Source organism: Rhinoraja longicauda, chromosome 6 (assembly GCF_053455715.1).
Source record: "Rhinoraja longicauda isolate Sanriku21f chromosome 6, sRhiLon1.1, whole genome shotgun sequence".
Classification (NCBI taxonomy): Eukaryota; Metazoa; Chordata; class Chondrichthyes; order Rajiformes; family Arhynchobatidae; genus Rhinoraja; species Rhinoraja longicauda.
The window spans coordinates 50,681,157-50,703,788 of NC_135958.1; the positions used below are offsets into that span (position 1 = coordinate 50,681,157).

A 22,632-nucleotide genomic window follows, 5' to 3' on the forward strand; every position below is an offset into this window, starting at 1 on the left:
ATGGTCACTCAGGGAAGTGGGCGGGACAACGGTCCCTCACACTCTACTCCTCGATTGGGTCTTGCAGCTGCCAATCACCCAATGTCCTCTCCCCTCCCCCCTCGTTCCGCTGCCGCCCACTCTGACCTGACGCTGCCCTCATTGGTCAGCGAGAGAGGTGGGCGGGCCAACAGTCTCCTCCGCTGTTGGGCCAGTTACTTGTCTATCACCTAGTGCCCTTCCCATCCCGACTCCCGCCCATCTGTGTTGTTCACACAGCGCGCCCGCCCGCCCGCCCGGGGCTTCGCCACCACCTGCATTCTGGGGGTTGTAGTTCCCAACCACTCACCCAACGGTCGCTCATGTCTTTCAATTTCACAAAAATCCCACAATAAAAAAATCTGACAGCAGTTCTGAAAACAATACGTTGAACTCCTCGCTTGCAATGAAATGATGTGGGATGTGTGTGAGCAAAAGGCGATCAATTGGCGACTCTGAGGCGATCGGATGGGCAGCCCCGGCATGAAGATGGAGAGCGTGTTGAAGAGGGAGCTGAATACAACTCGGTTGAATTCGCTGGGATTCGCGGGGGGCGGCTGTATCAGCCAAGGGCAGAGCTATGAAACGGATTCTGGAAGAGTCTTTGTCAAAGTCAATCATAAAAACCAGGTTAATGCATTTGCTTTCTGGGTTGTGTGAATGTTGACATGGTGTGTGAGTGGTGAGGAGGGCCGCGACTGTTCTCTCCGTTACAAAGGCCGCTCTGCTCATAGCTTCTGTAAAGAGACATGAACCTTGAGGGATTTAGAGACACAAGAGGCTGCTAATATGTGTAGGAAAGAACTGCAGATGCTGGTTTTAATCGAAGATAGACACAAAATGCTGGAGTGGAGTAACTCAGCGGGACAGGCAGCACCTCTCGAGAGAAGGAATACAATACAATATATCTTTATTGTCATTGTACAGGGTACAACAAGATTGGGAATGTGCCTCCCTTACGATGCAATAATTTAATTAGCTAGTCAGTATTAATTTAAAAAACCCAATGAAACAAATTAGAACAGTTTTAAAACAGTATAAAGTGCAAGTAGATCTGTGCCGGATCACTGTGCGATGTGACCATCCGGCTCAGCAGGACCGGTTCATAGCAGCTATGGCCCTGGGGATGAAGCTGTTCCTGAGTCTGGAGGTGCGGGCATAGAAGGCCTTGTATCGTCTGCCCGATGGTAGAAGTTCGAACAGACTGTTGCAGGGGTGTGAAGAGTCTTTGTGGATGCTGGTGGCTTTTCTGAGGCATTGTGTGTTGTAGGTGCCCTGGTAGCTGTGTTCCGATGGTCCTCTTGAGCTCTATGGGTGACGTTTTGGGTCGAGACCCTTCTTCAGGCTGCTGATATCGATGTAAAGAGACATGTACCTTGAGGAACATAGAGAGACAAGAGGCTGCTAATATCTATGTAAAGAGACATAAACCTTAAGGAATATAAAAGTTCAAGAGCCTGCTAATATTTATTTAAAGAGACATGAACCTTGAGGAATATAGAGACAAGAGGCTGCTCATATCTATGTAAAGAGCCATGAACTTTGAGGAATATAGAGATACAAGACACTACAGATGCTGGAATCTTGAGTAAAAAAACAAGCTGCCAGAGGAGCTCAGCGGTCAGGCAGCATCTGGTGAGGGAATAGATAGGTAACCCTTCACAGACACAAAAAGCTGTTGTAACTCAACGGGACAGGCAGCATCTCTGGAGAGAAGGAATGGGTGACGTTTTGGAATGAGACCCTTCTCAAGAAGGATCGCCTGTCCATGCCTTCCACAGCTGCTGCCTGATCAGCTGAGTTCCTTCAGCAGTTTGCTCTTTACTCGAGGGTGGGATATAATTTGATAACAACAACCTGCAAAAGGGATTTGGCACCACCAGCAATGGCTACCTCGCCATCAGACTGTCCTTTCTTCTGTTTTTGTTATTTTAAGTATGTGTTAAAAGTATGTTTTAGTGTTCCTTGGTTTGTTTTATGTGGGGATTGAGGAGGGGGGGGGGAGTTGGGGGAAACTTTTTTTCAATCTCATTAATTTTATGTGGCTGTGTGTCTTATTGCTTTTCACTTAGTGTGGCTGTATGGTAACTCAAATTTCACTGTACCTTAATTGGACATGTGACAATAAATTGACCTTGAAGCCTTGAAACCTTGAAGCTAATTGGGAAATGGGGTAGTGGAGAGAAAACTTTAAAGCAATATTAAATATGGTAATAATACATGGAGGTATAAGTTTAATCTAATAACAGATTTTGATAATAAGATTTTTATCCAAGAATGATTAATATGATGAGTTAAACTTCCAGATAGGACAAAGATCCTAAAGAGCAGTAGTAAAATCAACTTTTTGAACAGGCTTAGATTTTTTCTGAATGGACACATTTAATTTGACAACATTAGTCATGTAATGTATTAGTCATGTATTTCTGGAGGTTTTCTCACTCCACTTCCTATCTCTGGTGATATATTGAAAGTAATAAAGTGGATTGTTTGACAATTGTACCACAACGGTTCAAAGACTGCATCAAGGACCACCTCCAACACGTAGGCCAACCCCAAAAGAACTGAAAACCAGCGGCAGTAACAGGACTGGCTGGCGTATGACCACTAGGAAGGTTTCGAAGACAATCGCCGAAGCTGACTCATTGATGCCAGAGACAGGAGAAAGGCTGCAGCCCTTAATCCTCCCACAGCAACCTTCATGTGCCCCCACTGCTCCCGTGTGTGTGTGGCTCGCACATCGGCCTCGTGAGCCACACTCAATCCCACAAGACATGAGACTGCACGATCATGCTATCATCGTCTTCCACCGGCCAACATCAATAAACGAAAGTGTTCCAGTAAAATGGAAAAGACCAATTATTGTCGAAACAATTTTATTTTGTCTTTTGATACTTGCAGAAGAATCTGGACAATTGCATTCATTTTTACATACTTCAGGCCAATATTTGAAGGTCTAGTCAACATGAGGTTGAGAAAAAGCACATTTGTAGAGGTTCACGTGTTGTATAAACACTCAGTTTAATATTTAAATGATACAGCTCCGTCGTCCGCTGCACACTGCCAGCGGACCGCCCAGGTTGGCATTGATTGGTCGGCCCAGATCACGCCCGGTCCACGCGAGTGCTCGAGCTCGACGAACGACGGTTTGAGACCAAAGTGGCTCGGCCCGCCACACATTGCTTAATAATCTTATTCACCGTTGTGACAAGGTTTTTTCACTATAATGAATATCAAATGGAAAGTTAAGACAATTTTGTATTTATTAAAGCTATTGAGCATCAATTAAAAAGATGTTAGAAAAATCTTGTAAAATATTTCAGGTTAAGAAAAAGCAGGAGGCTAAATTGTAATACAGCTGCAAAATGCTAATTCTACTATATCCACTGTTCCAAGTGTGGAGTCCTATTTTAGGACAAAGATGCTTTGTCAGAATTGGTACGCTGAACACTTGCCAAGGCCTACTGGATCTCCCGGTTGCCTACCATTTTAATTCTCCTTCCCATTCCCATACTAACCTTTCTGTCCTGGACCTCCTCCGTTGCCAGAGTGGTCACATGTAAACTGGAGGAACAGCACCTCATATTCTGCTGGGGTAGCTTACAATCCAATGGTATGAACATTGAATTCTCCAATTTTAGGTAGCCTCTCAGCCTCTCAACCCCCCCCCCCCCCCCCCCCCCGTCCCCATTTCCAATCAGCCTGAAGAAGGGTGTCGGGGATGCTGCCTGACCCATTGAGTTACTCCAGCACTTTGTGTCCAAGACAGAAAACAAGTTTGTTTGAATTGCAGAGAACATGGGGGAAGGGATGGTTGAACAAAGGGAATATCCTCGACAGGGTGAAATCTTTGATTCCATGGGGATAAAATGAAGCTCATTGGTGATGGATTAATAGGAGTAGTTAGAAAATGAACAAAAACTGAGATGATTTTTTAAATTTCAGATATCCAATGCCTGCAAGTTTTTGATTTTCATTTAAAATAAGACTTTGCTTTGAAGTTAACATTTGTTCTTTCTATTCCTTTCATGATTTTTTTCATCATGACATTTTTCAGTTAGTCAGGTCAAGAAAGTTCCTTAATGATTTATTGATGAGCTGAGCCACGCTGCTCCCAGAACTACATATGACCTCTAGGCCGGGAAGAGAAAGATTAATCAGTGTTCTTATTGCTGATTCCTAGGCAGCATGCCCTGCGTGAATATGAGTGGGTCTCACCAACATTTTTCCAATACAAAGTTACCTAGCAAATACTATCTGAATGCTTCAAAAGTAAACATTTACAAGATGCAAAAGATAATTTTAATCACATTGTTTGTAAACCCATGTTAATCCAAAGTATTATTTCTGGGGTATGGAACCCTGACCACCTCTGACTGATACGAGATGCGCCACTAATTATTTAAATGTCTGTGCAAATATCTACCAGTATCACATTGTGCAAATGCTTCTTAGAATCCATAACTGTCTAATCAATCTATTTGATTATCTAAAAAGATTTCTGATGGTAATTTCAACGAATTAATGTTTTTTTCACTCAAGCATGTTTCAGAATTTAAGAAATAGAGCCCACCTGCAGGTTTCTACCATGTTTATTGGTGCCAATTATAAATTTATCGTTAATCAAATCAGTACAAGAATGCCATGTCAAAACATAAAGGAATGGCAAAAATGTATGGGTAATTATAAAATACAACAACTTTGCATTGTCTGTATATCTCTGCTTTAAAACGTGTTGGAGTGCATTTCTCTTCCTCGTGTTACTATATTCCTGTCGGGGGTGATGGGCATTAAAGCCAAATGGATCAGGATTGAGGGAAATTATTGGAAAAATACTTGATAAAGATATACTGCGGAACATCATAACTGGAAATCTCCAATTTGGTCGCTATTCTATGTTAAAGTGGCTACTCTTGCAAGAAAGAACAGCATATGTACACAACTGGACTCAATGTCCTCCTTGCTTTCCAGTGATTAAATCTATACCAATGTGCATGCTAGGTGAGTGTAAAATTTTGATTTCAAGTGTAGAAAAATGTACCATGTTTACCATCTAGCTTCATGTTTACCGTCTAGGGGGGCTTAAACCAGTGTTTGTGAAATTTTAGACGTAGGAATCAATATCACAAAAATGAAGGAAACAGTGGCATAAAATATTAAAGGTGGCTGCAAGGTTGAATTACAGTACTCATAGTACGGGGAGGAAGCCATTTGGCCTGCAGAATGTCTCCCTGTGCAAGTCATGCAGCTAGAGTTTTAAATTCCCATCATCTGTCCTTTCCTTCTCTTAAGTTAATTTTATTTTAAAGTGCTTATTCAGCTTTAATTAATGATATACATAATTGTTGCCATCAGCGCGCAATGAAAGATTCAATCCTGTCTCATCGCCAATTCACTAGCTAGCAGAAATAACCTTGTGCTAAATCTTTATCTTGCTCTAATTCAATTAGGGAAAAAATTAATCTTTATGTTATAACATAAATACATTTTCATTTAACCTTGTCATGTCTATCTTTTCACTGAAATCTCCTAACCTGACGATATATTCCATCATTTGTTGTTATCAAGCTACCATGGTGATTGTGTAGCCCTAGTCACCATCTGAACCTTCACCTTTCTTTCAGCCCCTTCCACTTTGAGTTCACCTCCACATTATCAGTATCCCATCTAAATCCATCTTATGATGCATGTTGGATATATTTTATTTCAATGTTCAATTGTTTATAATAAACTAATGTGAGCACAAAGATTTTTAAATGTGAAATAAAGTAGTCAATTATCCTATTATCCACTGAAATTCTCAATTATCCACTGAAATTCTTACTTGCTGCAGCTTAATAGGCCTATGTCCGTGACACACACATAATATATAATAATCAAAAATATAATAAATTCATAATTCTAATATTAAGTAACTATAATTGTGCATAAAACAAACTCCAAAGTGCACCAAAATCACGGGTCATAGAAATCATAGTTGGTGAAGTTAGTGCTATGTCGTGTTCAAGAGCATTATGGTTGCTGGGAAGAAACTGTTCTTGAACATGGTGGTCACAGTTTTCAGGTTCCTGCACTTTCTTCCAGACGGTAGGAGCAAAATTAGAGCATGCCCAGGGTGGTGTGGGTATTTCTTGATATTGGCTGATTTATTGAAGTAGCGTCTTTTTCTATAAATCACTTTGATGGTGGGGAGGCCTGTAGTTGTGATGCACTAGGCAGTGTCTCCCTCTCTCTGTAGTCTCCTTCGTTCCTGGGTGTTTAAGTTGACAAACCAGGCCTTGATGGAACCATACAGTATGCTGTCGACTATGTACCTGTAAAAGTTTGAAAGAGTATTTGTTGACATATCGAATTTCCTCAATCTTCTAAGAAAGTAGAGGAGTTGATGGAGCTTTTTGTGGGCTGGCATAGTTGTGCTGGGGCCACAACAGATATACAAAGATATGCACACCCAAGTGTTGCCTCTTCACCGCCATCATGACAATGAAGATAAGTTTGATCCCTGGCATTCCCCTAATGAATACAACAAAAGGTTTTTTGGTCTTGCAAATGTTTAGAGCATGATTGTTCTGGCATCACTCAATCAGAAAAGCTTTGTTTTGCATGCTATCCAATCGTATCAGATAATACTCTACATAAATACAATCAAGCCAAACTTAAATACAAGTACAATAGGTAGAGCAAAGGGAAAGGTACAGAGTGCAGAATATAGTTCTCAGCATTGTAGCAGACCAGAGCCTTAGTCAAAGTGTAATACCCGCAATGGGGTAGAGGTAAACCAGACTGCACCCTAGCTTAGGGAAGCACTGTTCAGAAGCCTGAAAACAGAGGGGAAGTAGCTGTTCCTAAGTCTACTGGTGCACGCTTTCAAGTATCGGTATCTTCTATCTGAAAGGAGCACGTAGTAGAAGGAATGACCGTAGTAGGACGTCTTTGATTATGTTGGCTGCTTTTCCGAGGCATTCTGAACTGTAGATGGAGTCAATGATGGGAAGTCTGGTCTTTGTGATAGACAGTGCACCATCCAAACTTTCTGCAATTTCTTGGGGTCTTGTGCAGAGCTGTTCTTAAACCAAGCTGTTATGCATCCCGAAGGTATGCTTTCTTTGGTGCATCTGTAGAAATTTGTAAGAGACAATGGAGACATGCCGAATTTCCACAGGCTTCTCAGGAAGTCCAAGAGTTTGTGTGCCTTCCTAGCTGTTGCTTCAATGTGGTTGGTCCACAACAGATTGTTGCCAATATTAACATCAAGGAACATGTACCTCTCAAACATCTCCACTTTGGCACCATTGGTGCTGCTTGGGCCATGTACTCCACCATGCTTCCTGAAGTTTATAACTAGCTCCTCGGTTTTGCTGACTTTCCGGGAGAAGATGTCGCCCTGACACCATGTTACTAAGTACTCTATCTCCCTGTACTCCATCTCATCTTTGGGATCCGAACTGCTCGGTGGGTCAAAATGTCGAGGATCCAGCAGCAGAGGTGGGATGCTGATTCCTAGGTTCAGGAGTTTAGAGACGAGCTTGGATGGGATTATGGTGTTGAAAGTGGAGCTATAGTCTCATTGTAGGTGCCCTTGATGTGTTCCAAAGATGGGTTTTGGGTAAGGGAGATGGTGTTTGCTGTGCACCTCTTGCGACAGTGGGCAAACTGCAATGGATCAATGCTGGCTTGAAGACTGAAGTTATTGTGTGCCATCACCAGTCTCTCAAAGCATACCTTTAAGTCAAGTCAAGTCAATTTTATTTATATAGCACATTTAAAAACAACCCACGTTCACCAAAGTGCTGTACATCTGATTAGGCACTAAGGAAAAAATGAAACATACAGTAGCACGCAAACCTAACAGCACATACAGAACAGTTCACAGCGCCTCCTCAATAAGCCTCAAACGCTAGGGAGTAGAAATAGGTTTTGAGCCTGGACTTAAAGGAGTCGATGGAGGGGTCAGTTCTGATGGGGAGAGGGATGCTGTTGCGGAGCTGCAACCGCAAAAGCGCGGTCACCCCTGAGCTTAAGCCTAGACCGCGGGATAGTGAGTAGATGCACTGAGTTGCTAATATTGTTCTAAAGCTGAATTACTGTTTAATAGTCTGCCCCCTTTAAGTTAATTTCATTTTTGTATATTGTATTTCCCCCTCTGATATTTCTGAATGTAAGGGATTTTAAAAGGTTACTTAAACAGTGACCTTGCTAGTGTCTGCTTATATTTTTATTTAGCACTTTTAAAAGTTTTAGAAGTTGTTCTCTTTTCAGAGTGTGTGATTCCAACTTACTCAGCAGTCTGATGACATAATTGTATTTGATGCCAAGGTTCCTCTTTGAATGCTGCAGAAATAATTACATTTTTGCCAAAATACCTACCGGAAATTGTCTTTCTCTCTGAAAATAAACTAGAGCTGTAATTCTGTTATACACATTCATTAGAGTGTTGGTAAAGATGAAAGAAATGGAATTTATATTTACTACGTTTTTTTTCTTGCAAAACGGTTACCTCATTGAAGGGAAGACGATCTCAGGAATGGCAAGTCTGTGCTGGAGTGACAATTAGATTCACAAGTACTTCTAGGCTTAAGCTCAGGGGTGACCGCGCTTTTGCGGTTGCAGCTCCTAGACTGTGGAACAGCATCCCTCTCCCCATCAGAACTGCCCCCTCCATCGACTCCTTTAAGTCCAGGCTCAAAACCTATTTCTACTCCCTAGCATTTGAGGCCCATTGAGGAGGCGCTGTGAACTGTTTTGTATGTGCTGTTATGTTTGTGTGCTACTGTATATTTCATTTTTTCCTTAGTACCTAAACAGATGTACAGCACTTTGGTCAACGTGGGTTGTTTTTAAATGTGCTATACAAATAAAATTGACTGACTTGACTTGACTTCTCTGAGAACTTAACAAGACACATTGTCACGGGAGAAAATAAACGGAAAAGGCACTTGTGTAGCCTGAGAATTCACATTTATGGCTTGTAAATTATTGTCAGCTAATTTTAGCTTGTCATTGATCAGAGCTACGGTAATGTTTTGTTGATAAGTAGACTACGCTTTTTTAGAAACCTTTTCACCCAGTGTCAGCAGAAACCTTTTCACTCGGTGTTAATTAAAATATGGAACTGACACACGAATTAAGGTGCAAGGTTGCATGTGTGGCTTGTAATTCAGCTCTGATTTTCTATTGTAAAAACTTTGTAATCAATGGGGAGTTGAGAAAAATAGATAATTTAATATTGGAATCCTTGCTCTGAAATATCACTGCAGAAAAATGTAATTGTTAAGTGTTTTGAATTGCTAGCTGAAAAAGGACACAAAACACATTTAGGAGTGTTACATTAGGTTTCTCACATTGAGAATTGTAAAATTGTTGCATTGAATTAATTCTGTATGAATGTGTGTTGAAAACAAATGGAAATGAACATAAAAGGCAGGTATTGCGAATCTGCGCTATAGAGAAATAGTATGTTGTAAACTGCAAATACTATCAGAAACAGATTTCTGTTTTAATGAAAGCCTAGCAAACAATTGATCCTGCATTTGAATGGCATGGTAGACACAACATGCTGGAGTAACTCAGCAGGTCAGGCAGCATCTCAGGAGAGAAGGAATGGGTGACTTTTCTGGTCAAGACACTTCTTCAGACTCAATTTGAATGGCATGCATTGGTCAAGGTTCTTGGTAGTGACATTGTGTGGATTAGCTTAGTTTAGAGATACAACATGGAAACAGGCCCTTTGGTCCTCCGAATCCACGTCGACCAGCGATCACCCGTGCACTAATACTATCCTACACTCTTGGTGGGCAATTAACCTACAAATCTGCACGTCTTTAGAATGTGGGAGGAAACTGGAGCACCAGGAGAAAACCCACACAGTGACAGGGAGAACGTACATACTCCGTATAAATAGCACCTGTAGTCAGGATCGAACCCGGGTCTGGCACTATAAGGCAGCAAATCTACTGCTGCGCCACTTAATGGATGTGGGATGCAAAGACTGATATCTTTTTAATTTTTTGCAACATTGGGATTTGTTGGTGTGATGGTTTGTTTAGTCATTCTTGATATTGTTTTTGGTCATAGTCTCACTCTCCATATTGTTTGAAACAGGCGAAAACGATGTTTGATGGTGAAATGGCAAGTCTGGAGGCCATCTTGAAAACGAACACCGTTAAGGTGCCAAGGCCCATGAAAGTGACCAGTCTGTCAGATGGTGGATCGATGTTTATTATGGAGCATCTGGATATTCACAGTTCAAGCAAGTAAGCTATAATAATTGGACATTCAAATGTTCTTTCTTGTCAACATTTTTGCAAGCTGTACAAGCCAATAATTGGAATTAAAAGAAGTGTTTCTGAGGAAAAATTTGAGTTTAGACGATTTTTTAATGGTTGTTCAGGAAATGTCATTAGAAAACAAACAGAATATCTTGTCTGTGCCTAATTGTCCAAGGGACCATACAAGAGGATGTTTGTAAAAAAATAACTGCTGATGCTGGTACAAATCGAAGGTATTTATTCACAAAATGCTGGAGTAACTCAGCAGGTCAGGCAGCATCTCGGGAGAGAAGGAATGGGCGACGTTTCGGGTCGAGACCCTTCTTCAGAGGATGTTTATAGGTCAATTAATTAAGTTTCTTGAATGTAACCTTCCAGTTACCATAACAGAGATTGGACTCCTGTTTCAGGATATAAAGTCTTCCTCTGGATATAATGAAGAAATTGGTTTAACCACGATGCTAACTTGTCATCTGCTGTTGAACTATGTCACACTTCCATTTTCTTTGTTTTTAAGTAAAAGAGCAATTTCAATGGTAAGTCTAGTTTTAGCCTCTAATTGTGTACTTTCACCAGACTCTATCATGGGTTCAAACGTATCTATATTCCATTCTTGCCTTATCCTTTGAAACCATACTTCCAGGTAAATATTAATAAGAAGCTGAAAGAATTTCATTCTTGCTTTTTCATTCCATCTCTTATTTTGTGTTCCTGCTGAATGTAATCTCATCCATCTGTCCAAAGACCATGTTACCTCACTGAACCATTAGAGCCATGGAAGCTACATATTCTCAGTTTATGATATCAGATCTTTGAGTCAACTTGGTAACACATAATACTGCTAAATTACTTCCTTTTAAATATGCTGAATTGTACTTTTAGAATATCAATGATGAGTTGCTTGAAACTTAAGGGCCTGTCCCACTTAGGCAATTATTTAGGCGACTGCCGGCGACTGTCAAAGTCGTAGCAGATCGCCGAAATTTTCTTTTACCCGACGACAATGACCACAACAATGCCGAGTCGGTCGAGATTACACCGTCTTCGGAAACATCGCAAAATTCCCACGCTGTCAATGCTTCTCCGGCGTTCTAATTTTCGCTGAAATCACTGACAAGTTGGTAAGTACTTGAGAGTTTTGAAATATAACATCTTGCCCGGGTTACTTGAAAACCAAGCTTCACGGTAACAAGGCATAAACTGGATTGACTTCCAGTTTACTAATAGCAGTATTAAGAAATTTAATTTTAAAAGTGATTAAATGGATTTTTGTGCGGAGTGTGGGCATTCTTTGAAAATGTACGAGAGATGCATATCTGGTTTCTGGGTTGCATATCTGGGTTGGGAGCCTACTTTAAATGTGATCGCTGATGGCCATAAACATCACGAAAACTCCCACGCTTACCTGACCGTCAAACTGTCGCCTCCAATCTACCTGTCAAATGTCCTGACGGTAAATAAATTGATTAAACACAAGTATTTTATGGTATCTTGAAATGACTTTACTTATTTTAATATTATATGCTTCTAAATGCATCTAAGAGAAACTACCAAACCTGGTACAGCGCCCGCAATAAGCAACGATACCTGGCGACAAGCCAGTTGTCATCGAGAAATTTCACTCCGGTTGATTTCTCAGCGACGCGCCGAGATCCACTTTGATTCTTGGAAGACTCCTCACGATCATGCCCGCGACAGCCTAGTCTCCGGCAGTCACCTTAAAATCGCCTAAGTGGGACAGGCCCTTAAGTTCATGATCTATCTTGGTCCCAAATCTTAAATTCTGCTGTAAGATCACTCACTGAAATGTTTTGTATTTTTTGGCCTCCTTAGATGCTGCCGTGATGTACTGAACATCTTCAGCATTTTTTTGTTGTTCTTTTTTTCGGCGTGGGATCTTAATTTTGAACATGTTCTTGATATTTCCTCCATTATGCTTTGTTTACATTTTGGGGGTCGAAAGAATCCCACCTGTGTTTTCTTTACCCAACTGGTATGATTTCATCCCAAACTAATTTTCACGTTGTTATCTGGGTATCAAGAATAATTTCAGGATTCTTCTCTGAATTTATATTTGTATTATATAATTATGATATTAAAATTTTAGATCTGATATGGTCCTTGCGAAGCAATAATAAAATCTGAAAATGCTGAACAGGTCAGGTAGCATCTGCAGCATGAAAACCAGAATTCAAATTTCATGTTGAAGATCCGATCTGCTCAGTATTTTTGAGAATTTTCTGCTTCTATTCTGCAAAGAACTGCATTCCTTTGACCTAATTTCAGACTTCACAATTCTTGCTGTTTTTAATTTTTTTTAATCGTGGAGCAGTAATTTGGTGGTAGTTGGGGAACTGAATCAGTTTGTAGGCTAAGCCTGGAGTTCAGTTTTGGGCAAAATTAGAGGTGGAAACAAAAAATATGTTTGTTCGTTTTCCTGTCATCGTGGAACTGGAAGCAGAAGACTTTTTTAAACTACAATTGAAAATGTAAGCATGTGTTATGGTAAATACACACATACCAGACAATGGATGGTTAAAAATCTTATCCTTTAGTGATTTACTGTGTATTATAAGTAATACCATAAGGGCAATCAACATGGATGTCAATTGATTTGCAGCATGATTTGTTAAAGATGAAATTGTAAGTTGTGGCTTGGTTTGCTTATTTCAAACGTTGTTGGAAAACCTGCTGTTTGCATTTCTTCTCCAGATACATGGCTAAATTGGGAGAAAAACTGGGAGATCTGCATCTTCATAATGCAAAACTTAAGGAACGGCAACAAAAAGAAGCGCAGACTGTTGGTAAAGTACTTACATTTGATCTAAACTCAGTAATGTGTAAGAAACTTCAGCATGTCAAATAATGCAACTTGGGGTTCTAAATCTTCGTGACATCAATTTAAATTTGTGGCTACGTCATGTATGAGATTTTTTTAACTTGCAATTCTCCAAGTCCAGAGAATCGGACATCCTGCAAAATGTTGACCTGTTAAGGACTAAGTGTACATTGTGCCTCTAAGCGGGTGGCATTTATTTTACTGATTCATCTCTGAAGAATTATCTGAGAAAATAGTGCAGTTGTGTAATGTGAAATAATGCAACTTACCATTCAATAGGCAAGGGTCCATTGATGTAATGTATGTTTTATGAAACCTTTGGAAAGGTTAGCATTTTGCACGAAGATCAACACAAAAAGCTGGAGTAATTCAGCGGGACAGGCAGGATCTGTGGAGAGAAGGAATGGGTGATGTTTCGGGTCGAGACCCTTCTTCAGACTGGTTAGGGATAAGGGAAACAAGAGATATAGACGGTGATGTGGAGAGATAACAGTGAATGAAAGATCTGCAAGAAAGTAACGATAATAACGCAAACAGGCCATTGTAAGCTGTTTGTAGGGTGAAAATGAGAGGCTAGTGTGAATTGGGTGGGGGAGCGATAGAGAGGGAATTCCTGAAGTGAGAGAAATCAATATTCATACCACTGGGCTGTAAGCTGCCCAAGCAAAATATGAGATGCTGTTCCTCCAATTTGCATTTAGCCTCACTCTGACAATGGAAGAGACCGAGGACAGAAGGTCTGGGTAGGAATGGGAAGGAGAATTAAAGTGTCCAGCAACCGGGAGATCAGGTTGGTTCACATGGGCTGAGTGAAGGATTTTGCACATCCTCCTGAAACCATATCCAATTCATAGTAACGCTGAAGTGTATGTTTTAGTTTTATTATTTGAGGTATCATGGAATGGATATTTTGAGCAAAGGTTTACTCCATTTGTTCAAGTTTTATTTATATATCTATTTGTGTGTGTGTGTGTGTATATATTTGTGTATGTGTGTGTGTTTGTATGTACGTGTGTGTATATATAAAAATAATTTAAGTGAACACAGTTTACAGTTGCCTAAATAACGATTCAGTAGAGGTGCAGGATGCACAGTTAGAGAATAAATTATGAGTTGAGATGAGCATCTGTTTACTTTTCATGTGTTGTAGCCATTGGTTAAAAGATGTATTACTTTTTATCTGAGCTAGGCAAGGGGCCAGGGCAGTCTGAAATTCAGTATGTGGACAAGTTTGGATTTCATACCATTACCTGCTGTGGTTACATTCCACAGGTAGGCTGATTTATCTTTTTCTCTCTAGGCACATTTAGAACTTTAATGTGCACACATCATTGTTTTCAAGAATTGCTATGAAGTAGTGTGTATATAAAAATGAAATGTGCACAGTATATCCTGGTAAATCATCATATTATGCATTTTATAACATTGGACGTGTTATCTGCTTCGGGTGAAACACAAATGTTTCTAAAGTGCATTCAGAGGATGTGACAGCTAATCGGTCAGTGTATAGGATGGCCCCAAAATGTCATCAAAAGCAATGACCAAAATAATCTGCTTTAATTATCTGACATGGTGTTAATTGGTACTTTGAAGAAGCTCGCCCATGCTCCTATCATGGAATCCATTGTGTTCATCAGAGGGTGTTGATGGGGCTTCCATTTAATATCATCAAAATAATTCAATAAAATGGAGAAATTAAATTATTTTCATTGTGGATTCTGACATATTACCATCAGTGAACAGAAAACAAAAGAACTGATCTGAAGCACGGAATTTAAAAACAATAGTGCTGGAAATCTAATAAAAACTTAAAAAGCTGGAAATGTTCAACAGGTCATATCATATCATATCATATATATACAGCCGGAAACAGGCCTTTTCGGCCCACCAAGTCCGTGCCGCCCAGCGATCCCCCTACATTAACACTATCCTACACGCACTATGGACAATTTTTACATTTACCCAGCCAATTAACCTACATACCTGTACATCTTTGGAGTGTGGGAGGAAACCGAAGATCTCGGAGAAAACCCACGCAGGTCACGGGGAGAACGTACAAACTCCTTACAGTGCAGCACCCGTAGTCAGGATCGAACCTGAGTCTCCGGCGCTGCATTCGCTGTAAAGCAGCAACTCTGCCGCTGCGCTACCGTGCCGCCCTACAGCATTTGTGGAAAGAGAAGTCAAATTCACATTTTGGGTTAAATAATCTTTGTCAAATGGGAAAGAGAGTTGTTTTTAAGTTAGAGGATGAAGGCAGGGCGAAGAAAAGGTGAAACCAGGGTTGCTTTGGTGATGAGCTGTTAATGTTTAGTGTTTGCAAAATCCAGACAAATGGAGGAACTCAGTGATTCTGCAGCATCTAAGGAAGCAAAATAATGGTCGACAAACGGGTCAGGGTGTGTTTAGTTTAGTTTAGAGATACAATGCGGAAACAAGCCCTTTGGCCCACCCAGTCCATGCCGACCAGCGATCCCCGCACATTAATACTACCCTACACACACTCGTAACAATTTTACATATATTGTAAATTAATTTACCAATTAACCTACAAACCTGTATGTCTTTGGAGTGTGGGAAGAAACCGAAGATCTCAGAGAAAACCCACGCAGGTCATGTGGAAAATGTACAAACTCGTAGTCAGGATCAAACCCGGGTCTCTGGTGCTATAGGGGCAGTAGCTCTAGCGCTATGCCACCATACCACCGTGTGCTAATGTAGAGAGGAATAACTAAGCTAATATTACAAATGCATGACCTCCAACCAAACTGGGCAGCTTTGGTACATATGTGGAAAGCAATTAGCTGAAGCTATTGAATTCAAATTTATGCTGGATTGCATATTCTGACTGGAGTTGAAACTGTAGTCTTCCTAATGCAATTATTGAGTTTTGTGGTGGAAGTCGTGTTTTTGGGAGAAGTTGTCAGAGTAGTATAATGAGTAATTGCACTGGATTTTGTAGATAGTACACAGTGCGCACATGATACACCAGTGGTAGAGAATATATAATGCATATATATTTATACAATCAAGCATGTTGCTTTGTCCTGGACAGTCTTGAGCAGCTTCAGGGCTGTTGGAGTTGCACTTATCCAAGCAAGTATTCCATCATGCTCCTGACTTATTCTTTGTACATGGTGATACGAAACACTGGTCAACCTGAGGAGTTCCTTAAAGGGCCTGTCCCATTTAGGCGATTTTAAGGCGACTGCTGGCGACTAGGCTGTCGCCGACAGTTCGCCGGGGTGTCGCGGGCATTATCGTGAGGAGTCTTCCAAGAATCGTAGTGGATCTCAGTGCATCGCTGAGAAATCAACCGGAGTGAAATTTCTCGGCGACAGCTGGCTTGTCGCCAGGTATCGTTGCTTATTGCGGGCGCTGTCGCATGCTGTCCCCAGGTTTGCTAGTTTCTCTTAGATGCATTTAGAAGCACATAATATTAAAATAAGTAAAGTCACTTCAAGATACCATAAAATACTTGTGTTTAACCAATTTATTTATCGTCAGGACATTTGACAGATAGATTGGAGGCGACAGTTTGACGGTCAGGTAAGTGCGGGAATTTTTGTGTTGTTTATGGCCATCAGCGATTACATTTAAAGTAGGCTCCCAACCCAGATATGCACCCCAAAAACCAGATATGCATCTCCCGCACATTTTCAAAGAATGCCCACACTCTGCATAAAAATCCATTTAACCACTTTTAAAATTAAATTTCTTAATACTGCTTAAACTGGAAGTCAATCCAGTTTATGCCTTGTTACCATGAAGCTTGGTTCTCAAGTAACCCGGGCAAGATGTTATATTTCAAACCTCTCAAGTACTTACCGACTTGTCAGTGATTTCAGCGAAAATTAGAACGCCGGAGAAGCATTGACAGCGTGGGAATTTCGCAATGTTTCCGAAGACGGTGTAATCTCGACCTGATTTGGCATTGTTGTGGTCATTGTCATCGGGTAAAAGAAAATTTTGGCGATCTGCTACGACTTTAACAGTCGCCGGCAGTCGCCTAAAAAATCGCCTAAGTGGGACAGGCCCTTAAGCAACAGACTTGTTCCACCAAGATGCAGTGCAGAACACCACAGTAGATCCTTTTTCCTGGAGGCTATCAAACTGTACAACTCCTCCCCTCTTTGGTCGTAGGGCAGACTGACTCTCCTCTCACCCCCCCCCCCCCCAACTTTTGCACATCCCCAATCCTTTCCACTCATCACTTTAATTTCATGTTTCATGTATCTTGCATTTTATGACTGTTGGCAGATCAATTTCCCTCCTGGGATAAATAAAGTTCTATCGTATTGTATCGTAATGACTTTGGAGTGTCATTTGTTGGAGGATATTGAGCTTCTGACCACCTATTGTAGCCACACTATATGCATTTCATTCATTTACACTTCTGTTAGTGATGATCCCCACAATATTGACAATGGGAGAGTTGGCAGCGATGGTGTCAATGAATGCTGAGCGTGGGTGATCAGACTCTTAGAGCCTGGCACTTTTGTTCGAATGTTATCTGCCTCATCAGCCCTCCCCTGTATGCTTTCTTTGTCTTGCTGTATACAAGCATGGACAGCTTAATCTACTGAGTGTAATAAATAGAATTAAACATTGTGCAATTAACAATGCCTGATGGAAGGATGGTCATTGATGAAGCAGCTATTAAAGACCATCAGTTATTTACATTCTGTGCAAATATTAGTAGGTAAATCAGTTTTGGTGGAAATAATGAGTTTCAACTGACCATTTTGAAATTAAAATACGGCATATTCACTGGAATTTAAATTTCACGAAGGCAAAATAAGTATCAATTACCACTTGTTTCTTTTGATTTTATTTGAAGATTCCCAATTCTACATGCTTGGAATAATAAAAATGATGTCCCCTTTGGGCTGATTCGATAACTGTTTATAAAATCTCTTTAGAAAATTTCATATGTTGTCAACAAGGAAACTCCATTTATATAATGCAAATATATTTATTTATTTATTCTTTCATTTATTTACTTATTTTTATTTATTTATTTTTCCGGTCAATACAATACAACAGATTGACCATACAGTTGTGAAAGTTAAATAGTACAAAATCATTATATCAAAAATAAAACAATATAATCACACATGATATTCTCTGACCGCAAAAAAAAGGGTGTAGGCAGAAGCCAAAGCTTGTTGTGCCTACCCTTAATACTTAACAAAGCATTACCCTAACTAGCCAAAATAGCAGTGAAACAAAACAATAAAACAAAATTTAATAAAAAAACACAACATCATAAGTCAGAAGCAGATAAACAAAACATAGAAAGAAACACAAATATAATCAAGAAACATCATTTCTGTCATGTCAGTCATTTCTCAATGCTGATCACATATTTTATATCTTTCAAATATAATATTTTTGAACATTTTCTTGAATTTACACATATTACTACACTCTTTTAATTCCTTGTTGCAACTATTCCATAAATTGACCCCTTTAACAGTTACACATCTATTTTTCACATTTACCCTTACCCTCTTTTTTCCAAACATATAATTTTCCCTGAGTGGATACCTGCTCTCCTTCACTGAAAACAAACCTTGGATACAGTCAGGAAGTGTTCTTTCTTTTGCTGTAAACATTATTTGTACAGTATTAAAGTCTACTAGGTTCATAAATTTTAGGGCATATGATTTCATAAATAATGGGTTGGTTGGATTATTATAACCAGCCTTATTGACAATTCATATAGCTCTTCTGTGCAGTATAAAGATTGAATTAGTGCTAGTTTTGAAGGTGTTTCCCTCAATATTCCCATTCCCATACATATGTAATGTATGGAACAATGAGTGAGGAATATAAAGTGAATAGCGAATTTTGATTCAAGATGTCCTTTGTTTTGTGCAGTATTGCAATGGATTTAGACTGTTTTGATTTGATATGTTTTACGTGATACTAATGCAAATATAGATAAAATAAAATAAATTGTTTGGGCATCTCATTTCCAAATCTCTTCTTTTCTTCAGAACAACGACTGGCAGAATGACTGGGTAAATTTCTTTGCTCGGCAACGACTTCAGTTCCAGATGGATTTAATTGAAAAAGAATATGGTGACCGTGAAGCCAGGGAGCTCTGGTCAAAGCTCCAGGTACAGTTTCCCACAAATCGTTGACACTGACTTCCTGGCAAGCATTATTTTAAATGCTACAACAAAAGTTAAATGGTTTATTGCAGCAAATTATATTTTTGATTCTTACTGCTTGTTTGTGATTTCCATAATTGATTGATTAATTCTTTGTGCATTTAAATGCGTCATTCACCTTGCTCGGTTGGATATCTGTCTGAGTGGGTACTGGTGAATCCAGTGTTGGATTGTCTGTGATAGCAGCACAGTTAAGCACCTCCTTCAATACCTTCTCTTCTCAGGGAATCGTTATGTCCCTTTTGCCCAGTTGTGGTTGGGGACTCAATTAAAGAATGATAAACAAGCATGTAGATTTGCTATAATATCTGTAATTTCCAAAACAACATTCATGCCTCTTGCATTATTACATCAACTGTTGATTTTTATTTTTTGCTTTCTAGTTGAATATACCTGCTCTGTTTCACAACATAGAAATTACACCAGCTCTTCTTCATGGAGACCTATGGGGAGGAAATGTTGGACAAGTAGAAGATGGGCCAGTCATTTTCGATCCTGCAGCATTCTATGGCCACTCTGAGTATGAGCTCGGAATATCTGGAATATTTGGAGGGTTTAACTCTGCCTTCTACACGGCGTATCATGACAAATTCCCCAAAGCTCCAGGGTTTGAGGAGCGAGTTAAACTTTACCAGCTCTTCCATTACCTGAATCATTGGAATCACTTTGGGACGGGGTATAGAGGATCCTCAATAAGCATTATGAAAGCTTTGGTGAAGTAGTATTATTAATGACAATCATCGTGTTATATCAAAAAGTAGTATGTAATCTTTGCTGTAACTGATCTTTTGAAGTTCACTGAGAAAGAAATTTGTTTTGGAATGTGAATTAAAAAAATATTAACAACACAATTTCATTATTATAGAACATATAATTTAGTTATAATTTCACTATTTAAAATAAAAATGTAGTTGTAGGGTGGAAAAATATGTGCTAATTTTATAGATTATTTAATTTCATTTTGTTTAAATATTTTCAACATTGTTTTAAAAGCTGTATGCTTTGATAGATAAATGACAACCTGGGAAGGAGTTGTAGATCTTGGCGCAAGACCAAATTAGCAGCATATGTTCGAAACAGCAAAGAAAAGTGCAAATAGCACTCTTGATTAAAAGATTGTTAAAATCAATAATCTCAAACAAGAAGTAATTATGTGTATCGCTTTGAGGATTTCCATTAGAAAGCTGATTCTATTGTATAAATACAGATATTGAGACAGAATTAAATAGCAATAACTGTATATAAAGTATTTCCTTTCTAACGTATCAATATATCTTAAGCAGCTTCACTAAGGAGCACTCTAAAATATTGTTTACATTCTTTAAAGGCAGCATTTTCAGTAGCAGTTCAACTTTTTATCAAGAGAATTGTTTTCTCCTGGTTTCCAAGAGTTTTCAGATAGCTTCTAACCTTCCAGAGAGAAACAGTGGAATGAATAATACTGTGCCAATCTTGGATTCTCACATTAAAAACAAAATTATAAAACGAATTAAATTGCTCTGGTTTGTCGTTTTTCCATCACTTTTATTCCCTTTGTTTATTAGCCATGTATTTGTCCACTTATTCTGCCAAATTGCCTTGATACCTCTTTACGTCCTCCAGATAACTCTCTGTCCCAGGTAATGTTGTGATGTCGACAAGCTAAGAAATAGTATATTTGGTTCGCTCATGCAAAATATTTGATATTTATGGAACGAGCTGCTCGAGGAAGTAGTTGATTTATTTTCCCGATCAATCTTCTATTTCTTATTCCTAAAATTATCAGGGTGTGCTATAGTTTTATGTCCAGTCAAAGTGATGTTGTTACCTTGTTGGCTGCTTTTCATTGCTTAGCTTATAGAGACTTAGTTAATATGGTCTGAAGAAGAGTTTTGACCCGAAATGTCACCTATTCCATTTCTCCAGAGATGCTGTCTGATCCACTGAGTTACTCCAGCTTTTTGTTTCTGTTGATATTGCCGTGGGTAAAAATCTAAACTTCACTTAACATCCAAACGTTTAGTCCCAGTTTAGATGATTTGATAGAGGCATGAGTAAGATTTTTTTCCACCAATACCCTTATTTTGCTCCCTGCTATTTAATCACTGGAAATAACTGAGTCTTTTCATTGTAGCTTTAGCTGAGGTTGTTTAACTCTCCACAGACCTTGGACAAAATAGGTGTTCCAAGTTCTGTGCAGCTTCATTCCAAAACAAGTATGTACTTTAATGTGTATTGTATATCTACACAATGCTAGTAAATACAATGATAGAAGTGTACAGTAAACCCATAATTCAATCTGCTTTGTACTTTAAAAAGGCCCAAACGAGCCTCCATCAAAATGGTCCTTCCAAACTGGTCGCACCTGGAACACGAGCAGAAATTAAGTACAGTATTAAGTGGTACAGTCCAAATTTTGTGCTCATTGTTACTGTCTACAATGAAAAGATAAAAAAATAATTTCTTCTCTGTGTAAATGTGAGTGAAAATGAATAAAATGGAAGTCATTTATTTTAGTTGAGATGACAAATGTTGTCATTATTTCTTGTTGTTTGTGAAATTCTTGAAAACTATATTCCTGCATTTCCTTGGTCTACTTTTCTCTGAAGATATTTTGCTTGTTTATTCTGTATTTTGGCCCAGAACTGTCGTCCTATCCTTCCCTCTTTAGTGGTTATGCTTTATGCACACTGCCTGACTGACACTTAAGTAATTTATTTTTTATATACTTGTGATAAAATGTGCAAGATTAGAAAAAAACTTATAAGCATTGGAATGATGCAGACAATCTGCATGCATTAATGTTTGTGAAAAGAGTAATTACAAACAGGCAGTTGGGGAGATAATTGATGATGGAAACTTGGTGAGTTTCTTAAACACCTCATCTTATAATACATTAGTGTTATACTGGTGACAACAATGCTCAGCTGCAAAGGCTCAGACTGCAGGAAAGGAAATTTGAAAAAATAAGTACTGTTCCTATAAAGCACTTCGCACTTTTAAACAAGTGGGAATTGAGATTGTAAATGGAGCTTTGGGAGATCAGACTTGGGCTGGATATACCCATTCCTTCTCTCCAGAGATGCTGCCTATCCCACGGAGTTACTCCAGCTTTTTCCAGAGACCAAATTTTTGTTTACACTATAGTAACTTATTAACTTTATTTATATGCTGTAACTGTAATTCTTTTTTGTGCACAATCCGCAGGCATTGCCACTTTCATTTCACTGCACATCGTGTATGTGTATGTAACAAATAAACTTGACTTGACGACTTGAATTCTATCTTCTGGATATAGATTATATGTCACTGCCAACATGGACATATATGGAACAAATTGATTTTTTTT

At 39.2% G+C, this 22,632-nt stretch overlaps 1 protein-coding gene across 1 annotated transcript; it reads left to right on the top strand.

Annotated features, from left to right (window-relative positions):
- Window positions 1-318: 318 nt before the first annotated feature.
- Window positions 319-22,480, top strand: fn3krp (fructosamine 3 kinase related protein). Its single transcript, XM_078400950.1, has 6 exons — window positions 319-648; window positions 10,120-10,271; window positions 12,999-13,090; window positions 14,315-14,397; window positions 19,128-19,250; window positions 19,688-22,480. The coding sequence occupies exons 1-6, from the start codon at window positions 487-489 to the stop codon at window positions 20,024-20,026; spliced, it is 951 nt and encodes a 316-aa protein (XP_078257076.1). The 5' UTR covers window positions 319-486; the 3' UTR covers window positions 20,027-22,480.
- The last annotated feature ends 152 nt before the right edge of the window (window positions 22,481-22,632 follow it).